The sequence below is a fragment of the Panthera tigris genome, chromosome B3, assembly GCF_018350195.1.
Source record: "Panthera tigris isolate Pti1 chromosome B3, P.tigris_Pti1_mat1.1, whole genome shotgun sequence".
NCBI classification, from domain to species: Eukaryota; Metazoa; Chordata; class Mammalia; order Carnivora; family Felidae; genus Panthera; species Panthera tigris.
The window spans coordinates 135,653,166-135,674,157 of record NC_056665.1 but is presented as its reverse complement, the minus strand read 5'-3'; the positions used below and the strand labels follow the sequence as shown (position 1 = coordinate 135,674,157).

Sequence of the window (20,992 nt, the reverse complement as noted above, 5' to 3'; positions counted from 1 at the left end):
GTAAGAGAAAGAAAAGCAAAGCCAGACCAGGGCGGTGGACTAACCCATTTGCCTAGGAGGGAGGGAGAAAATCTAATTTGTGATGACTTCTGTGAGTAGAAAATCAAAAGTCACTACTAATCAGGAAGTCAGAAGACTCCTGAGAATGCAGGCTGACATAAGATCAGGAGGAAAGTAACCAGAAAAATCAAACAAAAAATACCTCCTTTCTATCCATATCTGAGTAAACCAAAAGAGGGCATTGTAACATAGGCAGAAAGAGAAAAGGGCAGCTATAGAAACTAAAGTAAGGGAGCTATGCAATTCTCACCACCGTGAAGAATTAAGCTGAATTCCATGGCTAAAATGAACTCACATGTGTTTAGCTCAAAATGTCATCACACCAAAGAAAAGTACCTTTGAACCCCAAATGTTTGTGGAATTTCAGAGGAGGGGCACACATAGTAGGATGGGTAAGAACTATGCTTCCATTAGTGAGTTACCCTCACACACGCTCTTTCTCAACATAAAGTCATTCAATGTGCCTTCTTTAATTAATTATTTTATTTTATTTTTTAATGTTTTATTTATTTAAGAGGGAGAGAGAGAGAGCACGCGCCAGTGGAGGAGGGGCAGAGAGAGAGGGAGACAGAGGATCCAAAGCAAGCTCCACACTGACAGCAGAGAGCCTGACGTGGGGCTAGAAGTCATGAACTGTGAGATCATGACCTGAGCAGAGATTAAGAGTTGGAGGCTTAACCTATTGTGCCATTCACACGCCCCTATTCATTTTTTATTTTAGAGAGAGAGAGCATGAGCAGGGGGGAGGAACAGAGGGGGAGAGAGACAAAGAGAAAGAGAAAGAGAGAGAGGGAGAATCTTAAGCAGACTCCATGCTCAATGCAGGGCTCTATCCCATAACCCCGAGGTCATGGTCTGAGCTGAAATCAAGAGTTGGATGCTCAACTGACTGGGCCACCCAGGCACCCTTCAATTTGCCTTTATAAAAGCAGAGATCAAGCATAATAATACAACAATGTTCTTTGTTAGTAAGGTATATCCGGATGACAATGTTATTATTGGCACTCCTCTGACATTTTTGGTATATGAAACACATTTTGGGGTCCCTTTATATTTCTTTTTTGGTTCCGTGTATATTTATATTTCTTATGTCTCATTTTACCTCTTCTACTCTGTTTCTATAAGATGATACTATTATGTTTCTATTATTTGGTAATCTTTATTATTATATGGTAATCTCTTATTTGTTAGTCTTCCTGTCTATAGAAGACAGGCAAGCTCCCACGACACTAAGTTCTAACAATTATCTGTGAATTCTAATGACTTGACCTAACTCCCACTCTTCGTAATATAAAAATTAATCCTTGCAAATCCAGACACAGGTCTCTCCAGCCAAGTGTTGTATCCAACAAATATACCATAAATAATTTTGTTAAAAGGTGTGATTATTTTTCCTAACATTCAAATTCAACAATTTAGGGTTATAACAAAAGAACCAATTTGATGTGGCAGAAAAAGAATAAGGCTGAGAGTCAAAGTACCTGGTTCTGGCTTAGAAAAGTGTCTTGGCCTCTCTAAACCACTGTTCCTTACCTCTAAGGTACCTTTCCATGTGACTGTTGCCCAACTACCTCTTAGTCATTTTGATTAAGTCATATCTGTGATCTGAGCTAAGACTTACCAATTTTATCAAGTTTTTCTATGACACTTGAATTCATGTAGTCATACACTAGACACTCACAATTTGAAATGAGTGAAACAGGGGCAAAGTACATTTCCCTGAATTTATTAGCTCAGACAGAAGCCAAATAAGGACTATATAAGTGTTTCACCAGGAGTATTCTGATAATTACTCATTGCTACACAGCAGTTGACCATGAAATCATAGCCAAACCTGCAGACACCACTATTCATTGCTCTGTCCTGAACCAACCCACCCAAGTACAGTCAGATTGAACACAGAGATGCTTGAGATTACTACAGAGCATAGGCCTTTGCTTTACAGAGAAGGATGTGATCTACTCCATTTCATTCAGCAGTTTGCTCCTGATAATTTGACCACTGACAATACAATATGGCACCAGGTCTAATAAAACAGTACCTTCACAGCTGGCTTGTTAATTGCATTGTGGCATTCAATGTGCTGGCAGTGGATGGGATTCCAAGCTGTAAAGCAAAGCATAGCTGATGAATACTTCTCATTGAAATTACTTGTGCCTTAGTAAAGGCATAGCAAATACTACACTAGTTTTCTTTTTCCTAAATAGAACCATCATAGGAAGGCTTCCTAAAATAATCATTTTTTTTTAATCTATGACAAATTTAACAATTGAACAAATATATCACAACTCCATACATTTTCCCACGGGGAAATACAAGCTAATATAATGTGGCATACATGGTACAATAACATTACCTCACAGTGATATATACCATTAAGTTCTCGAAGGTTTTGTATCTATGGTTTCACTTCATCCTGCCAACAAGTCTGTAGGATAGGTATAGCAGATTATTAACTTCATTTCACATACGAGTAAGTAAAAGTTAAAAAGGTTAAGTAGCTCACTACGGTCACAGAGTTAGTACCTGACAAGCTGAGACTAGAACCTCTATCTCTTGGATCTCAACACCTGCTCTTTTCATTGTAGTGTGTACTATGCTGAACATCCTAGATTTCTGGCACCAGGAAGTGCTTCAAACTGATAATAACTGAAATGAATGCTAAGGCAACTTCCACTATTCCATTTCCCACCCCATTCCCAGCAAATGTGGAGACTGAAAAGATGAGTTTCTTGCCCAAATGAAATACATCTCTCTCTCACACCACAGATTGGGACCCACAGACTAATGTCTGCTAGTTTGTTAATACCCACTCCTTAACACAGTATGCATGCAGAATATAGATAAGAAACAAGTGATCTGGGATAGATTGGAATGAAAGTCACAACAAGTATTTATCATCATCTAGATGATTCTGTAAGTCAAAGCACTTAGCTAACAATATTCCATCATTACAAAATGCAGTAAAAGTACATATTTGGAAGTGGGACATTTTTCTAAATCACCAAATTCTAATCTTATAGGACTATGATCGGCCTAATATACAAGAATTTGCAGATGAGAGGATATTCTTACTTACTTATAAATCCAATTGTAATTCAAAAACATGTATTGATAATATTCCAGACCTAATTTATGCTCCAAATATAAAGTGTTTTTTTTTTCCCCAGGGGTGTTCCACCTTCAAATCTTCTAGCCTACGGTTAGACCAAGTATAAGATTATGTGTCTGATTTAAAATTTAGGAAAATATGGTCAACAGAGCCATTGACTTTGAAAAATACACAGTGGGTCAATTTATGTAGAAAGAAGATAAGAAATATAGACCAGAAACCACTACTCTAATAACACAGTATCATATTGCTTATATGTTCGAGAGAAAGAAAGAAGAAATGAGTAAGGAATGGATGAATGAAGAAATAATTTGAATATAGGCATTCCAAAACTATAAAATTTGTTTACTACATGTGGAAAAGTCAGGATGAAAATAGAGAGTAGCAAAAAAAGTTTTCTTGTGTAACTAGAGAAATCTAGAAAAAAAGAAAGAAAAAAGACTGCCTTTAACAAGTATAGGAGTTGCAAATACATGGGACAAGTATCTCATTCCTCCAATCCCAAACTCATGACAGATATCACTAATCCATAAGAGCCTTCCTTCCTGCTGAGTCCAAAACTGGCCTTAGGATCCTTCTCAACACTGAGCTTCAGAAAGTTGCCACTAATAAAACAGAGTTAGCACACAAGATAAAATATGCTAGCCATTTCTGAATCTCTATATTATGAGAATATTTGCAGATCACTTTACAAATATTAAGAATCCTGACACTTAGAAACAGCGGTAATATTCAAAATATATAGCAACTGCTATGGCAAAGCCACAGAGAAATAAAAATGTACAACAGCGATAGCACTTTATCAGGGCTCTAAAGACTCCTGCTTTTCAAGAAATTAATGCTTTATATGTGGGGATATCCAGGAGGTCCTACCCCTCTAATATTCTATTTCATTTTTACAGAGTGTCACTAAGTTAAGAAAAGATTGTAAGATACCTCACTTAGTTTACCAAAGTCACACTAGATTTAAACTTACTAAAATATGGATTCTTAGCCTTTCTTGTGTATCAAAAATCACTTGTCAAGATTTTAAAAAATATGATACCTGAAAATCATGTTAGATCTACTGAATCAAACTCTTTACTTTTTTTTTTTTTTTTTTTTTTTTTAGAGAGAGAGAGAGAGAGAGATAGCATGTGAGTTGGAGAGAGGGGCAGAGTAAGAGAGAGAGATAATCTTAGGCAGGCTCCAGCTTCAGCATGGAGCCTGACACAGGGCTTGATCTTACAGGCCTGGGATCATGACCTGAGCCAAAATCAAGAGTTGAATGCTCAACCGACTGAGCCACCCAGGGATCCTAATTACAAGTATTTGTAATTAGGAAAAGCACTACAATTGATTCTGATATAGGATTGATCTACATACCTTACCATATGGCAAATATACTCATGATGGATCTCCCTTCATTTGAAAATAAAAGCAAAAAAACATAATATAAAAACATGGTAGGTAATAAATCTGCTTCCAACTACAACGGAGCAAATGGTATTAAAGATGCCTTTCTACTATAAACAACTAGAAAACTGGAAAATATATATGAAACAACTGTTTTCAGAAACTGAACTAGGTAGTGTAGGACAATGATCCTTGAGAAAAGAGAAACAATAAAGTCAGTCTTACAATCAACATGACTTTCATCCCAGAAGTAATTTCTAGACCTTGGACATAGAAGGAGAAAGATAAGCATCCACAAAAACTTGAGTTTAAAGAGGCAAGGTGGCTTGTATTTGCTGGGTAGTGTGCCAAAGAAGAGGGAGCTATGTGAAGAAAGAGCTCCAGAAATTTGACCAAGAATCCTTTTGGGTCTTTGGCTTTATACTAAGAAGAACACGTGTAAGGCAAAACTCCATTAGGCTGCATAGAAAACAACTATGGAGGATCTGTAAGCAGAATAATTCCTACATCTCATACAGGACTGGGAGATATTCAAGTTCCAACCAGTCAGAGTAAAGGGAACTCAGTGAAAACCTGGGACATTCAACAGAGATGACTCTAGCAGGTCATACCTTAGCAGTAGGGCTAAACCAACATTAGGGACAAGGCTATTCCAGGCTTACCCTAACAAAATATAGGAACAGGACTTAAAAGTGTAAAGTTGATCCACCAGTAACTTGATAGCCAAAACAAACCTCAAAACACTGTAATGAAAGACAACAAAATCCAGATACTCAATAATGCAATACTCATTAAGTCCAGAATCCAATTAAAAAATTACTGATATTTGGAAAGGGAGGAAAATGTTACCCATAATCAGGAAAAAAACTGACCAATAGAAATAAATCCAGAAACTATAGAGACAAGGTAGTTAGCAAACACGGACTTTAAAACTGCTACTTTAAAACATATTCAAAGGAAAATATGAACACAATGAGGATAGAGATGAAAGATAATAAAAGAAAAATGAAATTTATAAAATTAAAAATATAATATAGAACATGGGAAATTCACTGAATGGGCTTAATAGCATATTAGACAATGCAGAAGGAAAGATCAGTGAATTAGAAGACATAACAACAAACTATCAAAACTGTAGTAGTGGAAGAAAAATAGAGCTTCAGTGAGCTGTGGGAAAATATTAGGCAGTATAAAGCACATGTAGTTAAAAGTCCAAAAGGGGAAAAGGGGGGGGAAGAGTGAAGACATTTGAAGAAACAATGGTCACAATTTTTCTAATCTAATAAACACTATAAGCCCACAGATCTAAGAAGCTCAGTGAATCTTAGGCAAAATTAAATCAAAGGAAATCACACCAAACTCATTATAATCAAATTGATTTAAAACCATGATAAAGAGAAAATCTTAAAAGCAGCCAGGAAAAAAAAGACACATTACTTACAGGGGAACAAAGATAAGAATGATCGCTGATTTCTCGCCAGAAACCATGCAAGCCAGAAGACAATGGAACGACATCTTTAATAGGCTGAAAGAAAAAAACTGTCACCTAGAATTCTATAGCCAGTGAAAATATCCTTCAAAAATGAATATGAAATAAAGGCTATTTGAAGACAAACACAAGATAAGAGAATTCATTGCCAGCTGGGCTCCACAACAAGAATTGTTAAAGGAAGGCTGATGGAAAATGATACCAGATGGAAGCTAGGACCTACACAAAGGCATAAAGAGTTCTGGATACAGCAAATATGGTGAATAACTGCAAAAGACCTTCTACTTATATTAGCATGTTGTTAAAAGATGATTCACTGTTTAAAACAAAAATAACAGCCATGTATTGTGAAACTAATAATATATATATAGAAGTAAATATTTGAGGGGCACCTGGGTGGGTCAGTCAGTTAAGCATCAAACTCTTGATTTCAGCTCAGGTCATGATCTTACAGTTTGTGAGTCTGAGCCAGGCATCAGGCTCTTCGCTGACAGCACGGAGCCTGATTGGAATTCTCTCTCCCTCTCTCTTTGCCCCTCACCCCCCCGCAACACACACACTCTCTCTCTCTCAAAATAAATAAATAAACTTTAAAAAAAGAAGTAAATATTTGATAACAAGAACAAAAAAGGATGAGAGGGAGGACATGAAAGTGCACGGGGTTCTTACACTACATGCAAACTAGTATAATATTATTTGAAGGTAGACTGTGAAGTTAAAGGTGCATATTGTAAACCCTAGAGCAATTCTTCTTAAAAGGAGGTATAGCTAATACAGAGATAAAATGGAATACTAAAAATAATTAACCAAAAAGACAACAAGATATTAAAAAGAAAAGAGACAAAGAATAGATGGGACAAACAGAAAATGAGTGTAAGATAATAGACTTAAGTTATTTGTAATTACATTAAATGTAAATGGCCTAAACAATAATTACATTATATGTAAATGGTCTAAAAGGCAGCGATTGTCAAATATCATTTAACTTTTTCAAAAAGCATGGCCTGAATAAATGCTGCCTGTGAGAAACACACTTGAAATATAAAGATAGATAAATTAAAAGTAAACAGAGGGGAATCTGGCTGGCTCAGTCAAAAGAGCATGTGACTCTTGATCTCGGGGTCATGAGTTCAAGCCCCATGTTGGATGTAGAGATTACTTAAATAAATATTTTTTTTTAAAAAGTAAACAGAAAAGTTATACCACACTAATATAATGCTAATCACAGGAAAGCTGGAGTGTCTATATAAATATCAGACAAATAGACCCCAGAACAAAGAATATTACCAGTAATAAAGAAGGATATTTGACAATGATGAGTCAATTCATCAAGATGACATAACAATTATAAATATGTGTGTATCTAATGATGGAGTTTCAAATTAAATGAAGCAAAACTGAGAGAACTAAAAGAGAAAGAAGTCCATAATTCGTGTTGTAAATTTCAACAATCCTCTCTCAGTATTGAGACAGTATTCTGGTCCATTACACAAAGCTCAAAAATTTAGATGGAGTGAAATCACAGTGTAAGTTTTCTGACCACATGGAATTAAACTAGAAATAAATAGCAAAAAGATACCTGGAAAATCAGCAAAAACATGTACATTTAAACAAACACACTTCTACACAATCCATAAATGAAAGAAAAAGTCATAAGGAATATTAGAAAATATTCTGTACTGAAATACAATGTAATCACACCATATCAAATTTGTGGGCTGAAACTAAAGCAATGCTTTTAGGTAAACTTATGGCTTTAGACTCTTAAATTAGAGAACATAAAAGGTCCAAATTAATGATTTATGCTTCTATTTTAGTAATATAGAAAAACAATTTATGCTTCTATCTTAAAGCAGAAAAAAGAAGTTAAACTCAATATTAAAGAGGGAATCACAAAGATAGAAGGCAGAAATCAATGAAATTGGAAACAAAAAACCAATAGGGAAAATCATAAAACCAAATGATGGGTCTTTGGAAAGTTCAATAAAATTGATAAACCCTCAAGCTACCCTGATGAATAAAAAATAGAGAAAAAAACAAATTACCAATATCAAGAATAAAAGGTAGAACATCACCACAGATTCTACAGATATGACAATAAATTTGGCAAGTTGGAAAAAATGTATATGCCATTTATTCCTCAAAATACAGACTACAAAATTATAAATATGACTGGACAAAAAGTAGAAAAGTAAAATGTGACATAATATTAAATTGAATTTATAATGTGAAACCTTCCTACCAAGAAAACCTCAAGTCTAGATAGATCCACAAGTGAATCCTCTTAACTATTTAAAGAATAAATAATGCAAACTAATTTTCTTTCAGAAAATAGAACAGTAAGAAACTCTCCCAACTCATTTTATGAGGCCAGCATTACTCTGGAAACAAAGCCAGATGACATTATAATAAAAGGAAACTAGATCAATGTCCCTCATAAATACAGGAGCAAAATATTTTAACAAAAACTAGCAAATTGAGTCTGGCAATATAATATAGCTGACAATGTGGAGTTTATCCAAGGAAATACAAGGTTGTATTAACAATGCAAAGCAAATCAATGTAATTTACCATATTAACAAAATAAAGGGAAGAAGTCATGTGATCATCTCAATAGATGAAGATGTATTTGACCAAAATTGACATTCACTCATGATAAAAACTCTCAGTAAACTAAGAATAGACAGGAACTTCCTTACTCTGATAAAAAAGCATCTGTTAAAAGCCTACGGCTAACACCAGATTTAATGCTGCATACATGCCCCATAGAGACAGGGAGAAAACAAAGATAGTCACTTGCAGTACTTCTATTTAACACTGAAGTGGACATATGAGCCAGCACAATGAGGAAAAGAAAGAGAGAAAGGAAGGGGCGACAGGGAGAAAGAAGAAAAGAAGGAAGAAAGGATGGGAGAGAGGGAGGGAGGGAGGGAGGAAGGAAAGGAGGCATGGCAGGAAAAAGAAAAATGTTTAATTATATTAATTTGCCAGAGAGTATAATCATGTACATAGAAAATCTTAAGAACTTAAAAATAAGCTACAAAAACTAATAAGTGAATTTAGCAAGGTTGCTGGCTATGAAGTCAAAATAGAAAAATCAATTACATTTCTATATAATGGCAATAAACAAGTAGAAATATTAAATTTTTAAATACTATTTACAACAGTATCAAAACCCACAAAACATTTAGGAATACCTTTAACAAAATATCTGTAAGACCTATACACTGAAAACTAGAAAATATTGCTGACACAAATTAAACAAGGCCTAAATAAATGGTTAGATATGCCATGTTCGTCAATCGGAAGACTCAATTTTGAGTCTTTTCTCAAGATGTCAAATTATCTCTTTCTCCATTTTAAATAGCTATACTGGGGTGCCTGGGTGACTCAGTTGGTTACGCATCTAACTCTTGGTTTCCACTCAGGTCATGATCTCATGGTTGTGAGATCGAGGCCTGTGTCAGTCTCTATGCTGGGCATGAAGGCTGCTTGAGACTCTCTCTCTCTCCCTCTGTTCCTCCCCTGCTAATGCTCACTTGCTCTTTCTCTCAAAAAAAAAAAAAAAAAAGTAGCTATACTGGACTTTCCTGTGATGTGTACCAATAAAGTTCCTTTTGTTGCTTAAGTCAGTTTCAACATTATGTTATTTCCAACACAAAGGAATTCTAACTGATGCAAGTTCAGAAAAAAACAAAATTTCAGAATTCTTCTTGCCAAAGTAATTTTGATGATTTGAAGTTTGTACTGAATAATGATGTCTTAGTCTTTTGGGGCTGGTATAACAACCTACCACACACTGAACAGCATCCCACATTCATTACATTTATAGGATTTATTACCAGTATGCATTTTTTTCATGCCTATTAAAAGAAGAACTATTACTGAAGGCATTTCCACATTCATAGAGTTTCTCTCTAGTTTGAATTATCTGGTATATAATGAGGTTTTTCTGCTAAAGGCTTTCTGGCTGAATTTGCATTCATAGTGTCTCTCACCTGCATGAGATCTCATGTGTCTAGTAAAGGATGATCAATCAGTAAAGACTTTCTCACACTTATTACATCCATAGGGTTTCTCTCCAGGATGGACTCTCTGGTGTCCAATCAGGTATGACTTCTGACTAAATACTTGCCCTCATTCATAAGGTTTTCTTACCTGTATCAGTTTTTTTCATGGGTAATTTGAAATTAATTATAGTTGAATAATTTCTCATCTCCATTAAATTCAGAAAGCTTCTTTCTTCTAAATTAAGTAAATCTAAGTTACCTTTCAAACTCCTTCCACCTAAGACATGTTCATGGAGTTTTTGTCTGGATGGGACAATGTTTACACTGAGATGAAATATGTTTGCAAAAGCTTCATATTCATAGACTTTCTGCTTAGTAGGTGCTTCATCATAAACGAAATTCACTTGATTCAAAAGTCTCCTTAAATTCTTGGTGCATTCCTATTTGATTACCAATTTCCTAGTCATCTCCTGGACAACCTGGAGGTGGTGTTCCTTCCCCTACTATCCACAGCTGTCCTCCTGACTCCAATGTGAAGATCATATCTGACATGGAAACTGAGCATCCCACTGATGTGAAGTTCCTATATTTCCCTAGCCTCACATCCCTAAAGGTAGTCCTTTAAGCAGGATCAAGCTGCTGCCACTTTTCCAGTGTTAAGTCAATGGCCATATCCTCAAAGGTCACAGATCAAGCACAGAGAGTATAAGTAACTTGACAAGGTCATGGAGCGAGGTCATGCTGGAGTCAGGACTGCACCCACGCAGCCTGGCTTGCATCTTTGCACATATATGGAATGAACATAGCAATCAGGCCACATGACGATCTAGCTGATGCTTCAGGGGTGGCCAGTGGTCCAGTCGCCTGGCCACAGCCTCCTCATTCACACAAGTGGGGCTCCCTTAGGCAAAGATACATGTGCACCTGGCCCAAGAGACCCAACAGCCCTAGCCTGGCACAGGCCTCTGCACCCTTAGGGTGAAGAGATGGAAGCCATGCACAAGATGGTCCCCACTGGTGGGACTTAAGTCCTGGTTCAGGCCCACCTGGCTGCTGCATGGGCCAGGACAGCACCACCATGAGGCACAGTCCATACTCACCTGGCCACTAATGGGACCAGCAAAATTGATTTTAAAAAGAAAAAAGTGAAGGACCAACCAAACATATACTTCAAAGGAAAGGAAATATTATGCAGACACTTGAGAGAAAACATGTCTGAAAATTATCTAGTCTATGAGTCAAAATATTTTAGGAAGGTATTATAGCATCTGCAACTTGATGTAAGAACACATGGCCTCTATAAAAACAGAAGTAGAAAGTCACAGAAATTCATGGTGAGATGGGAAGCTAACAGAATGAGATAAAAAGGAATTTGGACAAAAGATATGATAAGTATAATTAAACTAAAAATGAAATAGCAGAATTAGAAATCCTAATTCAAAGCAATAAATAGAGCTGATGGGGGGGGGGGGAGTCAAATAAGTTACACAGTAAACCAACCTGAGAAGCTAAGAATATAGAAGATAAATGTATGGGAAATAGTGGTTAGAATAGCGACACAGTACAGAAAATGAAATTTGACCTATGAATTATAGGTATTCCTGAGGGACATACCAACCTGAAAAAGCAATAATTTAAAATTTCATTAATGAGAAATTTCCTAAAAAAGACTGAAAAGGGATCTGAAAGCACTCTTAACGTTATTGGTGAAAGTCAATAAAAAGATACTCATACATAAAGATACTTAAGAAAAGTCTTTTTAATAAGTAAATCTCCAAGAATTAAGAACGACCAAAAGGATTTCTATAACAGACAAATCACACTTGTCTAAGATTTGTCTTCTATAATTCTAAATGCCAGAAAATAATGAAGCAATATTTACATATTTTTCACAGTGAAGCAGTCTTCTTTCATGTGTGAAGAAATAGAAAGACATTCTTAAATATGCCTGAACTCAAAAAATACATATGACCTACATTCCACTCTTGAAAATATTACAAGAAAAAAGTTTAGGTTCCATTTCCCCAAAAATGACAGACAAATTAGTTTAAGCTGATTCTTCTACTGAGAACAATTACAAAACTGGACAAGATTAAAAGCAAAACCAACAACAACAAAAACAGAGAACTTTAGGGGGTGTTAAGGGGCCATGATCCAAAAAAAGAAGGCATCATCAAAAGGTGGACCTGGCATTTGATGCCACACCTCCTTCTTTACCTATTTCTCTATATGCCAATCCCACAAGATGAACAGATTTCAACAAACTATTTGAAGTAGGGGAACAAAAATTGAAAATGGGAGACCTAAAAATCCCCCTAGGACGTGGGCAGAGGTCTCAAAAGGCCACACCATAGAGTAAAGGGGAACCAGAATTAGACCAACCCTCAAAGGGACTGAGAACCAGCCTCAAATCATCTCAAGAATGGATCATAGGTCTTCTTTTTTTAAGCTGCACTAAAGTGACCTGGATTGCTAATGTCCATAGCCTCAAAATTTCCAGAAGCAAAAGCAAATCCTGTTTGAAGAAATATAATCTTCTAAACCTCAAATTAGCTCTACAGTTTTTCTATCGGCTTGCACACAATTTATAATATATACAAATATAAATATATATATGTATAAATAATGAATGAATAAATTTATACACACACACAAGACAAGTAAACAAAAGAAACAACAATAAAATCAGAATTTTCAGAGATTCAAAAATTGAGTTATCAGAAACCAACTAACTTTCAAATAACTATGCTTAATATGTTCTATAAAGTAAAAGACAAGTTTAACAATATCAACAAGGAATTGGAATTTCTTTTTTAAAGCACCAAATGGAAATTCTAGAACTTAAAAATACAGTGAGCAAAACTAAAAATAAAATTGGGAGGCTAAAGGATTAGTGAACAGGAAGACAAGTCAGAAGCAAGATTCAGAGTGTAGCACAGAAAGATGAATATATATAACTTTTAAGAAATATTGGCCACAGAAGAAGAAAGCATTAGTAAACTTGAGGACAGATAAATATAAACCCAACTAAAGCACAAACTTTCCCCCCTCCCCAAAAGCGGGGCAGTGGGGGATGGAATACCTGAGACCTCTGAAACAATAGAAAATATTTTTTTAAATCCTAAGATGAGAGGTGACAAAGAAAGGGCACAATAAATACCTGTAGAGGATAACAACCAACATTTTTCCAACACTGAAGAAGAACATGAAACCACAGATTCAAGAAGCTCAACGAATCTCAAATAGAATAAATAAAAAGACCTTTACTCTTAAGCAGATCATAATGAAACTATATGAAATTTAGTATCATTACGAAGCACTGAAAATCAAGAAAAAATCTTTAAAAGAGGCAGAGAAAAAATATATTACATTTAGGGATACAATCATAAGAATGATGTCTAATTTCTGTCTGATAATTTGTTTCATTATCAGAAACAATGGAATGACATCTTTGAAGTCTTAAAAAAAATTCAGATTACAGTGCAATTACAGTGGAAATCAAAACAAAAAATTATTAGAACCCAAATATCTGAAAAGATTCTTCTAAATAACACAGGCAAAGAAAGATCTAGCACTAGAAATTTTTAAATATTTTTAAATCAATGATTGTAAAAACACAACAAACCAAAATTTGTGGGATACAGCTAATGTAGAGCTTAGAGGGAAACTGATAACCTTAAATGGAAAATTAGAAAAAAATTAATGTTGAAAGCCAACAATTTAAGCTTTCACTTCAAGAAGCTAGGGAAAAGAAAGAAGAGAAAATTAAATTCAAAAAAAGAAAAGGAAGAAAATAGTAAAGACAAGGGCAGAAAGCAATGAAATACATAACTATTACTGTTTTCTTCTCTGTTGTTCTTGTTTTAGTTCATCTAAGTATTTGTAAAAAAAAAAAAAAATAACACCTTTCCTGGATAAAGCTCTCGATCAACTGGAAATAAAACAAAATGTCTCCAAACTGACCATAAAGGATATCTGCAAAACCCAAGAGCTAAACCACACTTAATGGTGAAATATTCCCTAAAGTTAGGAGCAAAGCAATCCTGGCCATTCTTACCACCTCTATTCAACATTGTTCTAAAAGTGCTAGGCAATGAAACAAACAAACAACAGTAAATGTTAACAAAATTAGAAAGTAGCAAATTTGTCTTTACAGATGACCACATTTATATAGAAAATCCGACTAACCAACAAACTACTAGAACTAATAACTGAATTTAGCAAAGTCATGGGATAAAGATGAATATGCAAAAATCGACTGAATTTCTGCATACTGTTAATAAACAAATGGAAATTAATATTTTAAATAATGCCATTTACAACAGCAACAAAAAAAATCAAATATCTAGCAACTAATTTAACAAAAGAAATACAAAAATTCTATACTGAAAACTACAGAACACTGTTGAGAGACTTAAATAATGAAAACTTAAATAATGAAGAAATATATCATGTTCATGGATTAGAAAACATATTTTTGCAATGTCAGTTTTTTCCTAATAGAATTACAGATTTAACACAATACAGATCAAAATCTCAGCAGAATCATTTTTGCAGAAATGAAAGCCAATACTAAAATTTATATGGAAATGCATTAGACATAAAATAGGGAAGATGATCAAAGAAGAAAAACAGACTTGCAGTATCTGACTTCAAGACTATAAAGCCAAATTATTTAACATAGTTTGTACTGGTATTCAGATCAATGAAACAAAATAGACTCCAGAAATATACTCACATATATATGACCAAGAGGCCAATATAAGCCAATATAAGAAAAAGGATAAACTTTTTAACAACGGGTGCTAGAACAAACCATAAGGAAATAAATGAATCATACCCGCCACACACAAAAATTAAACTTAAATGGGGGAGCCTGGGTGGCTCAGTCGGTTAAGTGTCCGACTTCCGCTCAGGACATGATCTAGCGGTTTGTGGGTTCCAGTCCCGCATCAGGCTCTGTGCTGATACCTCAGAGCCTGGAGCCTGCTTCAGAGTCTGTGTCTCCCTCTCTCTCTGCCCCTCCCCTGCTCGTGCTCTCTCAACAGTAAATAAATGTTAAAAAAAAAAAAAATTAAACTTAAATGAAGCATACACCTAAATGTGCAAGCTGAACTAAAAGCTTCCAAAAGAAAACAAGGGAGAATATCTTCATGACCTTGGAGAAGGTACATATTTCTTAGAACAAAAAGTCACTAACCATAAATGAAAAAATGATAAATTTTAGTTTATCAAATTTAAAAACTCATGCTCATCAAAAGACACTGTTAGGAGAGTAAAACAGCAATCCTAGATTGAAAGAAAATATTTGTAATATATAAATCTAACATATGACTCCTACCAAACGACATAAAAAAACAACTGTATAACAATAATAAAAAAGGCAAACAAGGGCGCCTGGGTGGCTCAGTCAGTTGAGCGTCAGACTTCGGCTCAGGTCATGATCTCACAGTTCGTGAGTTCGAGCCCCGCGTCAGGCTCTGTGCTGACAGCTTGGAGCCTGGAGCATGCTTCGCATTCTGTGTCTCCCTCTCTCTCTCTGCTCCTCCCCTGCTCACACGCTGTCTCTCTCTCAAAAATAAATAAAGATTTTTTTTAAAAAAGGCAAACAATCCAATTAATGCCTATGCAAAAGATTTTAGCAGGTACTTCATAAAATAAAATATCTAAATGACCAATAAGCATATGAAAAAATACTCCACATCAGTCACCCAGGAAATGCAAATTAAAACCACAATGAGATACACACCCCCCCAGAATAGCTAAAATTTAAAACACTGCAAAGTGTTAGCAAGGGTGTATAGTATCTGAAACTCTCATACATTGTTGAGTGAAATATAAAATGGCATAAACACTTTACAGAGCTGTTTAGAATTTTCTTATAAACCCTATGACCCAGCAATTCCACTTTTAGAACTATATACCCAAAAAAAATGAATGCATATGCCCACACAAGATTTGTATAAAACGTTCATAACAGCTTCATGTATGTTGGCCATAAACTTAAAACAAACCAAATGTACATCAATATCAGAGTTGAAAACAAAACAAAACAAAACAAAATTGTGGTATGTTCATGCAGTGGAATACTTACTTTTAACAATAAAAAGAACTACTAATATCCTCAACAATACAAATTAATCTCAGTAACATGTTGAGCGAAGAAGTCAGAAATAAAAGAATACATACTTTGATCTCTACTTATATAAATCCCTGAATTATATGAATATAGGAATTATACATAAACAGGAGTAGTGACTACATCAGAGTGGAAGAAAGGGCATTAACTGTTAAGAGTCATGCCATTACTTTCTGGGGTGATGGAAACATTCTATTATGTTTATGTGGGTAATGATTAAATGAGCATTATACATTTGTCAAAATTGATCCAGCCATGCACTTGATACTTGTGCACCTTGCTATATATGGAATATGCCTTTAAATAAAGTATTACACACACCAACAAAAGAGAGATAATGCCTGACAATTTCCCAAAACTGATAAGAGATATTAAGCCAAGAAGTCCTATGAACCTCCCAAAAAGACAAACATAAATAATATCGCAACTAGATGTATCATAGTAAAGCTACTGAAAAAATAAAAAATAAAAAAAATAAAGAAAACCTACTCTCAGCAATGGATAGATCATCCAGACAGAATCAATAAAGAACTGCATATTTGAGCACTATAGACCAAATGAACATGACAGACATGTACAGAACATTCTATCCAACAACAGTATAATACACTTTCTTCCCAAGCACACATGGGACATTTTCCAAGCCAGACCATATATACAAGCCACATATATAGAGAAACAGGCCACAAAACAAGTCTTGGCAAATTCAAGAAGATTGAAATCATACCACATACCTTCTCTGACCACAACAACATGAAACTAGAAATCAGTAACAAGAAGAAAAATGGAAAAATCATAAACACATGGAAATTAAACAACACTCTCTTGAACAACCAATGGGTCACAGAAGAAATTAAAGGGGAAATAAAAGTTTCCTGAGACACAAATGGAAACATACCTATGAGATGTGGTAAAAGCAGTTTTAAAAGGGAAGTTCACAGTAATAAATGCCTACATTAAGAAGCAAGAAAAATCACAAATAAAAAACCTAACCCACTAGAAAAAGAAAAAAAACTGAGCCCCAAGTCAGCAGAAGAAAGGAAATAATTAAGAGTAGAGCAAAAATAAGTGAAATAAAGAACAGAAGAACAATAGAAAAGATTAACCAAACTAAGAGTTGGTTCTTTGAAAAGATAAACAAAACTGGCAAATCCTTAACTAGACTAACCAAGGAAAAAAGAGAGAAGACCCCAGTCAACAAAATTTTAAATGAAAAAAGAGACATTATAACTGATACCCCAGAAATATAAAGGATCGTGAGAGGCTACTGTGAACAACTGTATGTCAACAAACTGGACAACCTAGAAGAAATGGAAAAATTTTTAGAAACATACAACTTACCAAGACTGGATCAAAAAGAAATAAAAAATCTGAATAGACTATTAGTAAGTAGATTGAATTAGTAATCAAAAATCGCCCAATGAACAAAAGCCCAGAAACAAATGGCTTCACTGATGACTTTTCCCAAACATTTAAAGAAGAAAACACCAATCTTTCTCAAACACTTCCAAAAAAAATCAAAGAGGACAGAACATTCCCAAACTCATTTTATGAGGCCAGTATTATCCTGATACCAAAACCAGAAAAGACACTATTAGAAAAGAAAACTATAGGCCAATATCCCTGAATAATATAGAAGCAAAAATTGTCAGCAATACTAGCAAATACTAGCAAACCAAATTCAGTAGCTAATAAAAGTATCACTTACCATGATCAAGTAGGATTTATCCCTGGGATACAAGGATCACTCAACATATGCAAATCAATTAATGTGATACATCACTTAATAGAATGAAAGAAAAGAATCATATGATCCTTTCAATAGACACATAAAAAGCCCTCGACAAAATTTAACATCTATTCATGATAAAAAGTCTTAAACTACATGCCAGAAACATCTCAATATACTAAAGGCCATATGTGACAAGCCCAACAGTTAACAACATACTCAGCAATCAGAGGTTGAAAACCTTTCCCCTAAGATCAGAACCAAGACAGGGTGCCCATTCTCACCACTCCTATTCAACATAGTACTGGAAATCCTAGCTAGAGCAATCAGGCAAGAAAAGGAAATAAAAGGTATCAGAGTTGGAAAGGAAGAAGTAAAATTATCCCTATTTGCAGTTGACATGATTTTTATATAGAAAATCCTAAAGACTCAACCAAAAATCTGCTATATCTAACCAATGAATTCAATAAAGTTGCAGGATACAAAAATTAACATATAAAAATAAGTAACATTTCTATACATTAACAATGAACTTTCTGAAAAAGAAATTTAAAAAACTGATCCCATTTACAATAGCATCAAAAACAATAACATTATTAGGAATAAATTTAACCAGAGAGGTGAAATATCTCTAAACAGAAAACTATACAACAATAATTAAAGAAACCAAAGACACAAATAGAAAGGTATTGCATGTCCATGGATTGGAGGAATAATTATTAAACTATCACTACTACCAAAAGCCATCTATAGATTCAATGCAACCCCTATCAAGATTCCAATGGCATTTTCTACAAGAAGTAGAAAAAACACTCCCAAAATATATATGGAACCACAGAAGACCCCAAATAGACAAAGAAAGCCTAAGAAAGGAGAACAAAATAGGAGGCAACACACTCCCTGATTTCAAACTATATTATAAAGCTACAGTAATCAAAACACTATGGTACTGCATAGAAACAGACAAATAAACCAATGAAACTGAATCAAAAGCCAGGAGATAAACTGAAACGTATACAGCCAACTAATATTTGACAAGGGAGTCAAGAATACTTCAATGGACAAAGACAATTTCTTCAATAAAATGGTGCTGGTATAATTTGACATTCATAAATAAAAGAATGAAACTGAACCACAATCTTATACTACTCACAAATATTAACTCAAAATGGATTAAGGAGTTAAATGTAAGACCTGAAACCACGAAACTCCTAGAAGGAAACATAGGAATAAAGCTCCTTAACATGGGTCTTGGTAATGATTTTTTGGATATGACACCTAAAGCATAAGCAACAAAATCAAACTACCTCAAACTAAAAAGCTTCTGTACAGCAAAAGAAACAACAAAGTGAAAAGACAACCTCCAGAATGGAAAAAAATATTTGCAACACATATATCTGATAAGGGATTAGAATCTAAAATACATAAAGAATCTATACAATAACCCAATTTAAAAAATGTACAAAGGACTTGAATAGCTGAATAGACATTTTTTAAAAGCAGATATACAAAAGGCCAACAGGCACATGAAAGGATGCTCAACATCACTAGTCACTGGGGAAATGCAAATTCCACAGTGAGGTATCATCTCATGCCTGTTAGAATGGCCATGATCAAACAGACAAGAGATAATAAATGTTAACATGGATGTAGAGAAAAAGGATTCCTTGCACTGTTGGTCAAATTGTAAATTGGTACAACCACTAAGGAAAACAATATGGAGTATCCCCCCCAAATTAAAAATAAATCTATCATATGATCCAGCAAGTCTACCTCTGGGAATATATCCCAAGGAAATAAAAACACTAACTCAGAAAGATATCTGCATGAATGTAAAAGAGCAGCATTATTTACAATAGCCAAGACATGGAAATAACTTAAGTGCACACCAATAGATGAATGAGTAAAGTTGTGATATACACACACAAAGGAATATTATTTAGCCCATTAAAAATGAGGAAATCCTATCATTTGCAATAACATGGATGGACTTTGAAGGCATTATGTTAAGTGAAATAGGTCAGACGGAGAAAGACAAATACTGTATGATCTCACTTATATGTGTGATCATAGAAAAAGAGAAAAAGAGATCAGAAAAAGAGATCAGTTACCAGAGGTGGGGTGGGGAGGAGGAATTAGAGGAAGGTGGTCAAAAAGTACAAATTTTCAGTTATAAGACACATAAGTAGTAGGGATGTGATGTAAAACATGAAAAATACAGTTAACACTGCCAGATGATATGTAGGAAAGTTGTTAAGAGAGTGAATCCTAAGAGTTCCCAATACAAGGAGAATATTTTTCTTTTTTTTCTCTTTTCTTTTCTTTTCTTTATATTATATCTATATGAGATGATGGAGGTTAGCTGAAGCTACTGTAACAATAGCAATATATGTAAATGAAACCATCATGCTGTATGCCTTGAACTCTTACAGTGATGTATGTCAATTATTTCTCAATAAAACTGGGAAAAGATATTTTTTAAATTTCAACAAAATAGAAAAAAATTCAAAATACAAAAGGCAATTTACCTTCAAAAGAGCAACAATGACAGCTGACTTCTCAATAGAAACAATGAACATGAGAAGATCATGAAATATCTTCAAAGTGTGAAAAGAAAATCACTGTTATAGAATTCTATATACTAAGAAAATAGCTTTAAAAAATAAAGGCAAAATAAAGATGTTTTCAAACAAACACTGAGAAAATTTATCCCCAGTAGAAGGGCACTAAAGGAAATATAAAAACGTATTATTAAGGAAAAATAAGTAAATCCCAGAAGGGAGCTTAGAAATATAAAAAGGGGTAGGGGGCGGGGCCAGAAAAAAGAAAATCAAGTGAATATTGGCTGCAAGGACCAATAATAATTACATGTTGTAAAATTATAAAAAATAGAGAATATAGCATGGAAGTTTGGAAGGGCTAAAAAAAAAAGTTAAAATCATCTGTCATTTCACAGGAAACGGTAAAAGTGCTATTTTATACTAGACACTGATATGTCAAGAATGCAAGGTATAATCTCTAGGGTAATAATTAAAAGACTACAGAAGATTGAATAATT

At 34.5% G+C, this 20,992-nt stretch overlaps 1 protein-coding gene across 11 annotated transcripts in view; it reads right to left on the bottom strand.

The window, feature by feature from the left end:
- UNC79 (unc-79 homolog, NALCN channel complex subunit) overlaps positions 1-20,992 on the bottom strand; it is a 270,072-nt gene that overhangs the window by 165,594 nt on the left and 83,486 nt on the right. For all 11 annotated transcript variants that reach the window (XM_042990436.1, XM_042990435.1, XM_042990440.1 and 8 more), the window contains one exon: positions 2,102-2,166. In XM_042990436.1, the coding sequence (XP_042846370.1) occupies positions 2,102-2,166 (65 nt within the window). The remainder of the gene's footprint in view (positions 1-2,101; positions 2,167-20,992) is intronic.